The sequence below is a fragment of the Neolamprologus multifasciatus genome, chromosome 22, assembly GCF_963576455.1.
Source record: "Neolamprologus multifasciatus chromosome 22, fNeoMul1.2, whole genome shotgun sequence".
Taxonomy (NCBI): Eukaryota; Metazoa; Chordata; class Actinopteri; order Cichliformes; family Cichlidae; genus Neolamprologus; species Neolamprologus multifasciatus.
Genome location: NC_140459.1, coordinates 3,347,568 through 3,363,424, shown reverse-complemented (window position 1 = coordinate 3,363,424; position 15,857 = coordinate 3,347,568). Strand labels below are relative to the sequence as shown.

The following is a 15,857-nucleotide window of genomic DNA, read 5'->3' as shown; positions in this document are numbered from 1 at the left end:
AAACAAGACTAGAAAAGTGAAGATTTAATTAATTTACTGGTTTGAACACAATATTTTAGTTGGAAGCTGAGACAGCTACTGTCATAGGGATCACTGAGAATGCTGTGTGTGTGTGTGTGTGTGTCCTCAGTGAACTGTATCAGTCTCTGCAGTATCTTCCAGCTGCAGCAGTCACTTCAGTTTCTGTTCAGTCTGACTGAGGGAGGTTTTTGTACGACTGTTTTTCACTGTGTGAACACCCACTGACTGTTAGGATAGTGAAGACTCTGACAGTAATAAACTGCTGCATCTTCAGCCTGGACTCCACTGATGGTCAGAGTGAAGTCAGAGTTTGATCCACTGCCTGTAAAACGAGCTGGAATCCCTGATTCTCGATTGCTAGCATAGTAAATGAGACGTTTAGGAACTCCTCCATCTTTCTGTTGGTACCAGGCTAAATGGTTGTTGTTATGAACATTCTCACTGGTTCTACACTTGATGCTCACAGTTGCTCCCACAGCAGAGCTCACTGCTCCAGGCTGAGTCACTGTGATCTGTCCTCTGGACTCTGAGGACACAGAGACAAAAACATAAAGCAGCTTCATGGTTTTGTGGGCTTCATTTCAGAGGGACAGATGTTGATAGAGGAGAGGAGTTTGATTCTCTGGACTTTACCTGTGAAGCAGCAGCAGAGGAGAGTCCAGATGAGGACGCAGATCAAAGTCATGTTTTTGATGAGGAGGATTTCTGTGGCTTCTGTTGTGATGAAGGACAGCTGTCAGTCATCCAGTGTTCAACTCTCAGGACTATAAACTCTCCCAGAGCACTGGAGCATGGTGCTGCTGATGCAAAGTGCCTCTCTATGGAAATCATCTGACTGTAAGACAGATTCAGTTGATCTGAAGAATCATTTATAAGTGGATCTATCAGTTTATCACAGTTATTTTTAGGAATATTTCAAGCTTTTTTCTTTCCTTTCTTTTTTGTTTTGGTTTAATTTTTTTGGTGGGGGCTATCTTAACCGAAGTAATCACCTTTCTACTACAGGAAAGAAGTTTGAAGAAGCTGCTGCAATTAAAATGTAATTAAATTAAAATTAAAATATGCTTTTATATTCTTTGGAAGACTACAGGGAGACTTCACTTCCGTGTCATAAATACTGTGTTTTTCCAGTTTGTGTTTTATCGAGTATTATGCTAACCCGCAGTGAGGTCGTTTATTTTATTTAAGACATGACAGCAAAGCTTAGGAAAAATCATTGTGTGATTCTCATTATAGCTTTAACACTTATTGCTTTAACAGCAGGATGGTCCTGGGTTCATCCAGGCTGGGGACTTTCTTTGTGGAGGTTGCAGGTTCCTCCAGTGTTTCTGTGGGCTCTCTCCGGTTTCCTTCCACATCCAAAGACAGGCAGATACTGTGGTTAGGTTAACTGGTAATAATAATAATAATACATTTTATTTAAAAAATAGCGCCTTTCAAAGCACCCAAGGACACTGTACAACACATAAAAACACAAAAACTTGAAATATACACAATAGTAAGAATAACAGATAAAAGTTAAGAGCATACAGAGGTTTAAACATTAGCAATTTTAAACAGATGAGTTTTGAGGGTGGACTTAAAAAGAGGGAATGAACTCATATTTCTGAGGTCAGGGGGTCAGAGCAACTAAAGCCCCGCCCCCCCATTGTAATCAGACGAGCAGAAGGAACAGAGAGAGAAAGAGAAGATGAAGATCTGAGGCACCGGGATGGGAAGTTCATCTGTACTAAATTGGAGAGGTATGGTGGAGAGAGAGAATGAATAGCCTTAAATGTATAAAGGATTATTTTAAAATGGATGTGAAATTTAACCGGGAGCCAGTGAAGCTGCTTCAGGATTGGGGAGATGTGGTGGGTAGAGGAAGGCCTAGTAACAATACGGGCAGCAGAGTTCTGGACACGTTGGAGCTTGTTGATGGATTTTTGTGTAAGGCCAAATAATAGTGAGTTACAGTAATCAATTCGAGAAATAACAAGATTATGGACGAGAATGGCAGTGGCATGAGGAGTGAGGAAAGGGCGGAGGCGATTGATATTACGGAGTTGAAAATATGCTGCACGTGTGACATTATTGATATGTGAATTAAAAGATAATGTGCTATCAAGAATGACACCCAAGCTTTTCACAGAGGGAGAGATAGGGACCAGCGAATTATTGATGGTGAGAGAGAAATTGTTAATTCTGGATAGCAACCGTTTAGTGCCAACCAGGAGAAGATCTGATTTATTGTTGTTGAGTTTAAGAAAGTTGGATGAGAACCAGGAATTGAGTTCAGCTAAGCAGAGGGTAAGGGAGGGTGGAGGAAGAGAAGAATCGGGTTTGGTAGAGAGGTAAAGCTGGGTGTCATCAGCATAGCAGTGGAACTGAATATTATATTTACGAAAAATATGTCCGAGAGGAAGAAGGTAAATGATGAAAAGAAGGGGCCCGAGGACAGATCCCTGGGGCACCCCAGTAGATAGAAGAGAAGGCTGAGAAGTGAAGGATTTTAATTGAATGAACTGAGTGCGGTCAGAAAGGTATGACTGGTGACTCTAAATTGATCAAACGTGAAAATGTGAGTATGAATGGTTGTCCATCTCTTGATCTATCCTGGGTGTATCCTGTCTCTTTTCCCAATAGCATCTGAGAGAGGCTCCAGCATCCTCTTCACTTAGTCCTGAATCTGCATGGACCCACACGCTCCTGGTCCTAAATAATTCTGATATTTTAATAGAACAGAGCAGAACTTAACTGAACTTCATGCAAGAGGGAAAATGTCAGGATAAAACACATTACTTGACTCATGAAATCAACTTTTGCATGAAATGAAACTTGAGAAAACTGATAATTAAAAGTCAAAGGCATCTTGAAGCAGCTCAAACTATAAACATTAATGTGATTCAGGCACTGTTGGAAATCTAAATCATAATTTTGTCATAATCCATCAGTATTTCAAAGTGTATGCTCTCCTGCTCCCTTTAAGTCACTGTAATCCACTTTTTCAACAAACTCATTAGTTCCTGGGTGTTTTCAAAATAAAAGCTTTCTACCATCTTACTGGTCAGAAACACTTTATTTCTACAGGTTTTCCTCGTGAAACAGTTGTGGGAACTAAAAAATATTCAGTTCAGTCCAATTCAGTTTTGTTTATGTAACATCAACTCACAACAGTCACTATTGTAACATAAAAAAAGACTTACAAGAATACAGAACAACCCCAACAATCAGAGAGCCCCCTATGAGCAAATATTTTCCAGGATTATTTTTGATGACGATACTAACAGCATGAGAGGTCACATCATTTAAAATTCTAAATGTTTCATGCATTTCCAACAATGTCAGCTGTAAAAGTAATTCTGTGAATATGATCGTCCTTATCAATCATAACTATTCAAACACAGTAAAGTCCTCAATTTTAAATCACTACATTATTTTTTAAAAGCAATGGTGTTTACAGAGTTCACACTAAATATTTGAGCATATTATTCTCAATGAAGAATAAAAGCCTCAATGTGCTCATTCTAGTGACATTTTTATGACTTGTTATTCATTCACTTCCTGAATGTGACACTGCAGATAGTAAAGGTGGATGGATGTTTTAATGCTAATTTATTCTTAAAGCAGAAATATTTCAGCAATATAAAATGTGTATGTGTGTGTATGTGTGTGTGTGTGTGTGTGTGTGTGTGTGTGTGTGTGTGTGTGTGTGTGTCCTCAGTGAACTGTATCAGTCTCTGCAGTATCTTCCAGCTGCAGCAGTCACTTCAGTTTCTGTTCAGTCTGACTGAGGGAGGTTTTTGTACGACTGTTTTTCACTGTGTGAACACAAGCTGACTGTTAGGATAGTGATAACTCTGACAGTAATAAACTGCTGCATCTTCAGCCTGGACTCCACTGATGGTCAGAGTGAAGTCAGAGTTTGATCCACTGCCTGTAAAACGAGCTGGAATCCCCGATTCTCGAGTGTTAACATAGGTAATGAGCAGTTTATGAACTCTTCCATCTTTTTTGCTGGTACCAGGCTAAACATTTGGAGATATAAACATCCTGACTGGTCGTGCACTTGATGCTCACAGTTGCTCCCACAGCAGAGCTCACTGCTCCAGGCTGAGTCACTGTGATCTGTCCTCTGGACTCTGAGGACACAGAGACAAAAACATAAAGCAGCTTCATGGTTTTGTGGGCTTCATTTCAGAGGGACATAAAGGGACATAAAGAATCTCGTAGAGATTTCTTCTTTTTTTTCTGTTTTCTTTCTCATTTTCTTTATGTTCTCTTTGTGACGAACTTTACAATGTTTTTGCAGGTGGAATGAAAGACATGAATAAAGTGCAATGTGCAGTAAATGGAACAATGTGCATTGATGTTACAGGTAATGGAAGGTAGTGAAGTGAATTTGTTCATAACAAGCAAAAATCAAATACGTTTGAAACTGACCACTAAATGCTAACCAGAGGTGTCAAAAGTACACATACCTCACTAAAGGTTAGATACCTCGGAGGTATGACAGTTGCTGTAACGCTAACAAAGTGCCAACGTAATCAGTGTAAGCAAACTAGATGATTTCAGGAATTATATAATTATTAATGGCAAATTTATACATGAACGACGCTGCCCCAACCTTTACTAACCACTTGCAAGGTTTCCACAATCGATGATCCATGCAGGAACGTATTTCTTGCTACTGTGGAGGTCACGTGTTTCTGCCTACTGTGGAGGTCACGTGTTTCTGGTTAGTGTGGAGGTCCCAATATGGCGCTCCCCAGTGGCTGCAGCCAGACCCTTCTCCTCTTGGGGGGGACACCTAAATCGGGACTTATAGACCAAAGGACGAGGTCTGGTCGCAAAGTTGTTGTTACGATCTCTGTGGGAAAAATAGCCTCTGATCCAAGTCCGCTTGCATCTGCCAATCCCTGACGACCTTCAGCGGCCCAGGTCTGGGGTTGAGGGGCTCGTCCTCGACTTGTCTCCCTCCCAGACAAATGCTGATGAATACTGACGCTCCTCTTGGTTTGTGAAAGGTTGAGTGTTGATGGATTTTCTTTTGCGCTCAACTTTCTCAGCTAGACACCTGAGGACCTGGTAGTGTCTCCATGTGTATTCGCCCTGAGTAAGGCTAGTCCTACAGCCAACCAAGATGTGCCTGAGTGTTGCTGGGACTGTACGCAGGAGGCAGGATGGGTTCTCTCCAAACCACAGCTGCAGATTTATTGGGGAAGGCAGCACATCGTATGTCACTCGGATGATGAAACTTTTTCCCCACATTTCACTCTATGCGAGTTTCCTCTTTTCAACACTCTCCCAATTCATCCACTGACCCTGCTTGGCCAGCGCTACAGCTCTGGCTTGTCTTACTTCTTCTTCTTTGGCTGTCGGAGGAGGCGGACACATCTTTCACACTCTCCCTCCTTTATCTTCCCTGCTTGGTGCTTCTATATCCTTGTCTGGTCTCATCTAATTCTAACCCTGAGAAGCCAGGGTTTGGGAGAGCCTAAGTGTCCTAGAGGAATGTTCCATGCTGGATACACGATGGACGGGTGGCTTTCTGTTTGGGGTTTAGAGTATTTATAATTTTTACTCTGGATTCAAAATGTGGCAGCACGAGTTGAGAATAAAGTAAATACTCTTCACAGTTTTAAAAGACAACGCCACTCTGGGAATTTCACCCAGAGAATACTGGAAGTAACACTAATCACCAAGAAGGCAGTTAGGTTTGTTATACTCAGTACAGAGACGAGGTTCAATGTTAAAACAAGTAGACAATTTATTAATAATTATTTAAAACACCATATAAAAGCACAGTCATAAAAATCCATGTACAAATATGCTTAAAAATGTATTCAGAGCTGAGGCTTACCAGTGGAGGGGCAGGGATGCCACGCACAAACTCAAAGAAAGAAAACACACCAAGACACAAGTGCAACACAAAATCACACACTCACACTAATAAGCTAAACAAGGCAGGTGTGTACACTCAAAGGATCCCACCACCAAGGCACTCTAGTCTCCTCCACGTCGGCACTCCGCATCTGAATAAAAGAAACAAAGAAAATTTTAATATATTACAACAAAACTAACGTAGCGCTGGGGGATAACCCAACTGCAGGACCACACTGGTGATCTGCAGCTATAAAAAGGGCCTCCCACCAGTGGCGTAACAAAAATCCAAACTACAAATCAAAACAACAGAAAAACAACATACAATCTGGATAAAACTTTAAAATCTGGAGCAAACGGAATCGCCGTATTGCTCCAACTAGCCGTCTGCCCAACTATAAGTTAATCATCCGGTCAGTCAATATGTACGCCAGCTGACTCCCATAACCGGCATGCATATGGCCGCTGTCCACGCCAACGTCGACTTTAAAAAGCTGGCAGCAGCAGGAAAAGAAACTTCGCAACAGGAACAGACGGTAAAAGCAAAGCAAAGCAGCAGCACTTCAGTTAGCGTAGCATTGCGTAAAACTAAGGCCCACACTTCCTGCAAAGCATAATAAGTAATTACTATAAAAGAACAATAAAAGGCAGAGATCGTAACAAAATTGAATTACGTACCGAGTAACCCGCGTCATGAAACATGAGCAGGGGCTCATAGGAGGCTTCTACAGCTATGACCTAAAAACAAGTAGGGTAATGTACACACTACAATGAGTAGTGGAACACCTACCAGCCGCGATGGAGGCTTCAGAATGATCTCTGCAACACCAAAGGGAAGTCAGGTGACCAAAAAGGAGAGCACAGGTAAGCGATCCAGGAATGCTCAAATGGCCACTATTTATACTAGCGCCCCCTAATGCACCAGGCTGAAAGTGGGTTGAACCAAGAAATAACATTCATCCTGCCACGGCAATAAACAGGTTCAACAGAACTGGATTCTCTTAAAAGTCAAATAATTTTTTATGACATCTGAGTGATATCATGTGTGAATCCCAGCTGTCCTGTTCCTGTGAGATACGTCTGATTACTCAAAAAACGAAAAAGTCTTTCTGCTTTTAGATTTCTGCTTTACAACGATCCCTTTACTACTACCACAAATAATACTAATGTTAATAAAAGTAGAATAACGGTAAAATCTACATTAACAGAGGAATAATAATAATAACATCAGCTGGAATGACTGCTGGATTATTGGTGTGTCGCTCTCTGTTTTATCTGCTTGAATCCAAACATAATTGTTTATTCTCTCTGTCGGGGTAACAGGACAGCTAAACTCGTGAGGTCCACACAGTGAACTCAGGTTTCTACTAATTGGAGCCATGCATTGATCCTGCTGAGCTCACTTTATTTTGTTAACAAGCATCAGATGAGGCCTTGACACAACACAGAGAGATTTCAGATGCTAAAGAAACTTTATTATTGAAACAATCAGATCTGATACAGAATCAGTCGGTTTGACTGTAGGATCAATGATCGCTGGTCAAAGCTCTGAAATCACAGTGATTGAACATCATTTCAGAAAGGAAAGAAAAGCTGATTAATCATCTTTGATTCTTTGGTTTCTGCTCAGTGAGCGTGCTCACATCTGTTGCCATGACGACTCTCACTGGTAGTAACACAGGTACAGAGAAGAAGAATCACTGTTGCCGGTGTTCAGGTCTTTATCGATGACCCAGACCCCGGCACGTTTATAAGGCTCGATAACATCGCAGTTGTCGATGACAGTGATGTCCCTGATGGGGGCGCTGGTGATCTCCTTCTTGTACCACACATACACCGGGCTTCCTTTGTTTCCCTGGTTCAGATTTGTATTCACGAGTGTGAAGCCCTCCTTCTGATAGCGGATGTACTCTTCTTCACTGGTGGAGACATTCATTAGTGTGACGGCCTTCTGGGGGTCCTCAGTCCGACGGTACCAGATGAAGACAAAGTCTCCTCCAGTATCTCTGTTGGTGTTTGCCTCCAGCTGGATGTAACCTTGCTTCCGTAACTCGACATCTTCTTTAAAGTCAGTGCTGGCGGTAACGTCGCAGACGTAAGATGTTGGCTTCCTCCTGACCCACAGGTGGATCGAGGTTCCTCCAGCTCTCCGGTTCAGATCACAGGTCAGTCTCTCCCAATTTAATCCGAACATCTCAGCTTCATCATCTGCTTGTGTAGTAACATGAAGGGCCAAGATACGAACATCACACTCCGAGGTACCTTTGTAGTAGGGGTGGGTTTTTATAATCGATTTATCGATTAAAATCGATTCTGGCTTGGATTACGTAAAATCGATTCATTAAAATCCTGAATCGATTTTTTAATATAAATTTATTTTGCCCGAAATGCCAGAATCTCTGGTGAAATCTCACAAAACTTCAACAACCACCAAACAGCTAAAACAGTAAATGAGAGCAGGAACATGGATTCTGCACAAAGACTTAAACACACAGCGCAGCCGGCGGATCAGAATCAGATGTCGAATTTCTCACAGTCGGGGCTGACAGCCGACAGCTCGCTGATTCTGATCTGTCGGCGGGTCCGCGCTTTGTGTTCACGCCCTTTATGCGCTGATTGTAAAGCTGTTAGTTTGATGTCTCTCCAAACAATATTGACCGAACCAGCAGCAAAAGAAGATCCAAACTACACTTCACATAAACATCGTCATGTATTCACTCTTACTTTTACTGTTTTGCTTCTACCATGATGCACAGCTCTCTCTCCCTCTCTCTCAATCTCTCTACTGTTTTCTGCATTATTCGCTTGCTTGTTACGCACAAGTCTACCTTTGTTTACAGCGCTATCGGCCGACTTTTTTTTTCTTTCCGTTTTATATACTTCTGAAAATAAAACCTAATTTCTGCCGTTCAATGCTGAACAAATTTAAACTTTTTAAAATTATGCAAAATGCTTAGCCATGTCTCTAATAAAACCGCTGTAACTTCAGAGGTAATGTTCATATGTTGATTAATGGTTTTCTTTCGTTTTTGATCTACTGCAGAATATTTTTATAAAATCCCAGAACAGGAAAATCACCTTCATGTGTTTCTGTGTTTTATCTTCAGCTACTTTGACACAAAGGCATCTGCTGTGACGCTCACACCTTTGATAAAGTCTTGCGTGTGTCAGCTTCCTTTTTATAGATACAAAAATATGTAAATGTACTGATCTGAATTATAATATTTCTGACTGTCAAAATTTCCCATATTCAAATCAAAGTGAATCGAATCGAATTAAATCGAATCGTGGATCGAATCGATTCTGGACCTTGTGAATCGGAATTGAATCGATTCTAGAAATCAGTGACGATACCCAGCCCTACTTTGTAGTACCACAGGTAGATGGGGTTTCCACCTGCTCCCTCATTCAGGTTTTTGTCGATCTTTTTGTATCCTACAGCTTTCAGGCTCACGCTCATTTCGTCATTGAATGAAAACTGAATCCTGGTGATTCCTGGCTCTTTGCCTCTTTTGTACCAAAGGTTGGTTTTCTTTCCTTCAGTTCCTTTGTTCATGTCACCAGGAACTGAGCAGTAGCCCAGTGCAAGGAGTTGTTTCTCCTCTTCTTTGTTCAGAGACACTTCGAGGGCAATGATGTTGGACATTTTGTCTTCCTGCATCAAACAGAGTAAAAGATTGATGAGTGAACACAGAGATGTAAACTGATTTATCAGAGTGAAGTCAGAAGCTTTCCACTAGCAGGTTCATGTTGTTCTTCGGATTTGTGATTGTGACTGTTACCCTCTCATAACAGTGGGCAGCTGATAGTAAAAGCAGAGAGAAGGTGGTGAACCAAATGAGTCTTAAAATACAGTGAAGTTTAAAATATGCCACCAGCTATGAAAAATAAATCACAAGCCAAATACTAAAAGTTTTATACAATTGCGCCTTAGACTATAAAACACCAAGTATAATATGACAGTATGGAGGATTTACTGCAGTCTGAATAGCCAGCTACTTGGGACTTTCAAGAACTACTCTAATCTTATTTTAAAGAAAAACAAAATGAAGTCTTTGGTCTGGTCTTTGAAGGAAGTGTAAAAGTTTGTCTGTAGTTACAGTAAGATTGTTCTTGTTCTCAATGAAGCCAGCTGTTTCTCTCCTCTTGTCAGTGGGATGACTACACATGCATAATCTCATAACAGAAAACCTCATATACTGTTCATTTTTATTAGAGATTTGCACAGTGAATGCATGAATGGATGACATACCTGGAAAAAGTCAAAACACACACATATTTTAATATATAATTTAACAGAAATGTCTTAAATTGGAAAAATATCCATTAAAACTTCTAAAGTGTCTTACTATAATAAGAAACAAGCCTGATGACACGTGATAAATTTTGACCCGTCACAATAAAAGAGGACAGCAGAGGGTCTTTTTTGTTAATTATTAAAAGTCTTATTATATTTAAAACCAAGACAGTCATGTACACTCACACTAATTCACTAGGGTGAATTAGTGGGGTGGCTGTAGCTCAGGTGGTAGAGCAGGTCATCTACTGATCGGAAGGTTGGTGGTTCGATCCCTGGCTTCCCCAGTTTGCATGTCAAATATCCTTGGGCAAGATACTAACCCCAAATTGCTCTCCGATGCATCCATCGGAGTATGAATGTGTGAATGAATGTTAGTTAGAAAAGCACTTAGAAAAATGTGCTTGTGCGAATGGGTGTGAATGGGTGAATGTACAAGTTGTGTACAGCGCTTTGAGTGCTCAGAAAGAGTAGAAAAGCGCTATATAAGAACCAGTCCATTTACCATTTACCATAAATTATTATATTGTCATCACTGAAAGTCACCGCCCAGTCTCATTTTCTGAAAGGCTTAAACAACAGTCTGAAATTACTGAAGAGATGCTAATAGGTAGAAAATAATTAACTCTGAAGTATTTTCTTCCATCTGTATGCAGTAATACATATTAGAGTTTGACTGTGTGGAATATTTGACTTCTAAATAACTACAAATATTTAACTGCATGTACCTCACTGTGGCCCAGTGTGAAAGAGAAAACACAGATACTGAGTTTCTGTAGACTTACCTGTGGTCAGACAGCGTTTGGCTGGATGAAGTCTTCTGGGTGGCTGAAAGAGGCTGAGCCCCCTCAGAAAGACCAGCCTTTATATACACAACAGGATCGGGATGATTGTGAAAGACTGTGCCAAAGCTGCTGGGTGGAGCATTTCTTTTTAACTCCTTGTGTCTAAATAGTGCGTCACAAGCAGATAATTAACAAGCATTAGTTCCAGTAAGTTTCCAGAGATCCTAGGACATATTCTAAAAAAGATCAGTTCCTTCCTTTGTTCCTCCACTATCGCCAGATGCTTCCTATTATTTCACTTCACTTATCTGTGGAATTAAACTGTCACGTATGCAGGTACAACTTGCAGTTTTGAGCAAAACATAGTACATATGTATGTGCGCAGGCACTCTGTGTGTGTCCTGACCTCAGTGCATGACCTTACTCGACAAACAAAGACATTTCAGAAGCATACTTCCTGACTCCGTTTGAGTCATGTGTTACCAGGCAGACTCCAGTGCAACATGAGGACACACAGGCCTTTATTCTATTCCTATATAATATGTGGTGAATTGTAAGCATGTATGCAGTCTTTCATTAGCCCAGTAGGTATTCCAATTGATCGATCAAACTCACGCTGACCGAAGCTTCCGACCATTATCAACTGAGCTTCAACTCTTTAATTAGCACAAAAATGCAATATGTGTATAACATGATTACAGCTGCACCTGCAATGAAAGATTATTATGTAATTCAGCTCATACCTGAAATACAAACTTTAATGTAACATCAACAGTTTCAATAAATGCTCTAATGAAATGATAATGATAAATCATAAGTAATGCAACAGTAATAATAATGGTTATGAATAGTAACAGTAAAATAATTTTCCATCTCCACACTCCTCCTCTTTGGCCTTTGAAAAAGGCCAACACTCCTCTTATTTGTCTCATTCCTCGGGCCAGTCAGCCACCTCCTCTTTGAGTGAAGTGATGCTCTGCGATCCTCCTCTTCTTGCTTCAACTTCCCAGGTAGACTACTGGTTAGTCGTTGCACGGGTCAGAGGGTTATTCTGCCTCTTTTTGCCACCCGTGCCATTTGGAGATGAGCTTGTCTCCACCAAGCTCTCATCTGCTACTGCACATTGAGACCAATGAAACCAGGTCTCGCCTGTCCCCTTCAACTGGACCGCTGTTGTGGTACGAGCCGTCACTTCTGGAGCTTGGCATGCTCCCTTCATCCCTCAGGTTCACATGTTCCAACGCTGCTGAAGATTTAAGGCAGAGCACGTCGTACACCTTAGTTGTCTTCCTCAATGTCAACGATGAATTTCTCATTTTATTTCAAACTTTGCTGTAGGAAGTCTCCTCTCAATGTCCTGGATGCTCAGTCGCACAGCAGCTCTCTGTGCTATGTCTACTGTTCCTTAACATGATCACTGATCCTCCTCAAGCCTCTATCCTGGCCTCCCCTTCCATCCTGTAGGCGCCCTTCCTCGCTCACTTCTCGTCATGGCACCTCACAACACCTACAAATCAAAATGACCCTCCTCTTGCACATGGCTTCCTCCATGTTTCAACTCCCCACTGAGACATGTACAAGAATGTTGCACCTTCTCTCTAAAACAATCTCCTGCCAACCTGTAACCTTGTGTAAAAACATTAGTCAGCAGTTACATGTTAAGCCTGTTTAACTCCCAGCTCCACCTGGAGCCTGTATCCTGCAAAGCAAATCTGTTAAATCAAGCTTCTTATTTACAACCAACTATAGATCATGAGAGCAATAAAGTATTCAGCATAACAGACAAGTATCATGTGCAGGTTTTCTCCAATCATTAACTCACTATTATTACCATAATTTGTCCCCAATCATGAATCATCCCAATTTATTCCACAATTTAATCGGTGACTTTCCTTAAGCAATGTCACCCCACTCGTTTTATCACTGGGAGCTCAAAAAGTGGCCAGCTAGTGAGCTACATGTTAAACTATTCCATCAACACTGCATCTCTTATTTGTTTTCCTCATGTCACTTGTCTGTTTTCTACCGAATCCTCCACATGCACTCTTAACAAAAGCAAAACAAACATTAGCGACACACATTGACCATCCCGGTGATCAGGCGTCATAACCTATAAACACAGTTTCCTTCACACATAAGCCCAGAAATCCTGTAGTAGAAAACCAAACGTCAATCAATTGTCCTGTGGTAAATCACATGATCAAACCACATGAAGAACTGTAATGCTGTAGAGAAGAAAATGCAAATGTTAGCGCTGCGCAGATGTATACACTTTCTCACAGTTACCTCTGTGAGGAACACACAACACAAACCCATGAATGACACACCCCTGGTAAATTCACAAACACAGAAAGTGGCATCTAAAAGTTAAATCGGTACAGCCAAAGCTCACGCAACCTCGGATGTTGCTGTCATCTTTCTGCTCCTGTAAAAGAAACACATAAATTCATCCACCCTTTTGTCCTGTCTAGGTGGAGGTTAACCTTGAGTCGTGGTCAAGTCTCGTCAGCTTTTTTCAGCTTTCACCAGTCAGTCAGTTTGTTTTTATTCCCATTCATTCATCCATTCATTCTTTCTTTGCTGATAGTGGAAACTATCGCCGCATTTGATCTCCACCCTCAGCAAAATGACGTCATTTCAAAAAGAAAAAGAAGAACTTTAGGTCGGATTACCTCGCTGAATCCTTCTTAGGCCGGGACTCTCATTTTCTAATTGTCCCTAATAAGTGGCTTTCTCCAGAGCCCATTTTAATGTGGAGAAACTCACTTGCAACAACTTTCTTGACGTGTAGCGCTTTTAATTCCCGACGTGCAGATCTGCTTAAAGAAAAGAAATTCACAAACAAAAATCAGTGCACTGTTCAAAAATAAAAATAAAATGGTGACAAAACACCCAATCTAAAACTTGGTGCCATGGTAAAACTTTCCCCATACTTCAGAAACAAAAACAAAACAAAAACCAAAAATCTGCTAGTTTCACTCATTTAAACTCTGGCTGCAGGATTCTGTTCACCCCTGCTATCATGTTCCCCAAAATAATACTAGTTCAGTCTATGTATCACTTCTCAACCCACTCAATAAACCAGACAGGATGATGGTAACAGTATTACCTACTTAAAATTGTTTTTGATCCTAATGAACTTCATTACCTGTGTGTGTGTGTGTGTGTGTTTATGTTAGTCGGGTTAATACATTTTCTATTTCTGTGTATCCTTTTAGTTACCTTCCCCCTTTTTTCTGAACCAAAACTTCGTTCACTCCAAATTTTGTTCCAGAAACATCTAAATGAAAAACTCTGGCATAGTCAGGCACAGCTAAACCCCAAATGCTTTCAGGTTACCATCGGCAACCACACTGTGTGTTGTTAACCCTTCTACAAATGCCCTCTTTTAATGTGTGCCACTTTATGTATGATTTTGTGTTATCTCTAGTGCATATTATGTGAAGGTGTGGTGTTGTCTTTTCATTTTTCTAACAGTACACTTGCATACCTCAGTGCTTGTCTTCCTCCCCCTTTTGTGGTGGTCTGGACACTGTGTCAATCCTCCACTTCCAGGCAGTCGTTTGTCTCCCCGGATTCCTTAACCCAATTTAATTCCCCAAACTACAACAGCAGTCTCTGTCATCACGTGCTCCTTTCCTCTCCGTTCTTTTCTCCCACTTTTCAGTCCAATGGCAGTCAGTTCTCTTCAGCTTTGTCCCGTGTATCTCTTTGTCCCACTGTCTTTCTCATTGCCATCTCGCTCCAAACATGGCAAATGTCAAACTCAGACAGTCTTCTCAAAGGTCCTTCACACACAGTGAGGTTGCAGCTTGCTGGAAACGCATCTCCATCCATCCTATCCAGATGGTGGGTCTTCTCTTTCTGATGCCGTTTGCCCACAGCGCTGCTGGACCTCTCTGCTCATAACTCTGGTATTGTCTCTTGGACTGCTGTCCACTGTTGATGTTCATGCTCGTGCTTCTGGAACTGCACTCTGTGTCTTCAGGGAGAGATTAGCTTCCTTGGAGCTTGCTTGTTCAGGATGAGGATGGGAAACTGCAAAACAATTCAGCCACAATTCTGGCTGGGTGTTTCCATTTTTGTTTCTAATGATTTTAACCTATAATTTTCTTCCGACTGCTGCCCATGGAGAATTGATTCAGGTCCGTTCCCCACCTGTAAACGACAGACTGAGAGACTTTCATTATTCAGTGTGACTCCAGATGTTTTAATCACTCCTAAAACAACACATCTGTACTTATTTTGTTTTGAACTCTACTGACTTTAAACCCCAATTGTGAATATTTATTTGTTCATAACCGCAAACACAAAAATCTTCTTGATGTCGTTATCAGTTATTTTCATCCACAACACTCTAAATTATGTTTTCGTTTTGTGTCCAGCAGGGGAATAAGGTGACCTCTACTATCACTACTTCCCCAGTTGGAGACAATTTCTCACTCACACTTCCACACTTTTATTTTCTTTGTTTTCATCATTTTCTTTCTCTTTTCTTTTCCTTTTTTTTTTTTTTTACTTTTTTTTTACACATTAACCTTTTAACCCACTCTTACAGTCAGCCATCAAATTCTCCATTCATCCTTGAGTACTTGATCACCTTTAAAGTTAACTGTTAATTAACAGTTAACTTTAACAGTTAATCACTGTTAATTTTGTCAATTTATTTATCTTTACCTTAACACTAATTCACTGTTTTAGTTTTCTTTATTTATTTTCAGTTCACTTTCTCCTATTTGATCACTAGGATTTCTTGACTAGTATTATTTAACAGAAAATCAACTAATCTACTTCTCCTTCTTTTGTCATCCAGGAATTCACGCACACATGCACAGGCTGGTCACTCGGCCCCCACCTTTTTCTCTCTCACAGACACACACACACATTTTACT

General features: G+C 40.9%; 1 protein-coding gene across 1 annotated transcript; it reads right to left on the bottom strand.

The window, feature by feature from the left end:
- Positions 1–7,336: 7,336 nt before the first annotated feature.
- On the bottom strand, positions 7,337–11,098 carry LOC146492606 (uncharacterized). Its single transcript, XM_085149570.1, has 3 exons — positions 10,966–11,098; positions 9,257–9,538; positions 7,337–8,155 (listed from the first exon to the last, which is right to left on the bottom strand). The coding sequence occupies exons 2-3, from the start codon at positions 9,527–9,529 to the stop codon at positions 7,547–7,549; spliced, it is 882 nt and encodes a 293-aa protein (XP_085005696.1). The 5' UTR covers positions 9,530–9,538; positions 10,966–11,098; the 3' UTR covers positions 7,337–7,546.
- Between the last annotated feature and the right edge of the window lie 4,759 nt (positions 11,099–15,857).

Bases quoted from the DNA above. Each gene is read 5' to 3' on its own strand.
- LOC146492606 (XM_085149570.1), bottom strand. From the start codon at position 9,529: ATGTCCAACATCATTGCCCTCGAAGTGTCTCTGAACAAAGAAGAGGAG. The intron at 8,156-9,256 runs TACTACAAAGTA...AAAACCCACCCC, and splicing joins GAAACCCCATCTACCTGTGG to TACTACAAAGGTACCTCGGA.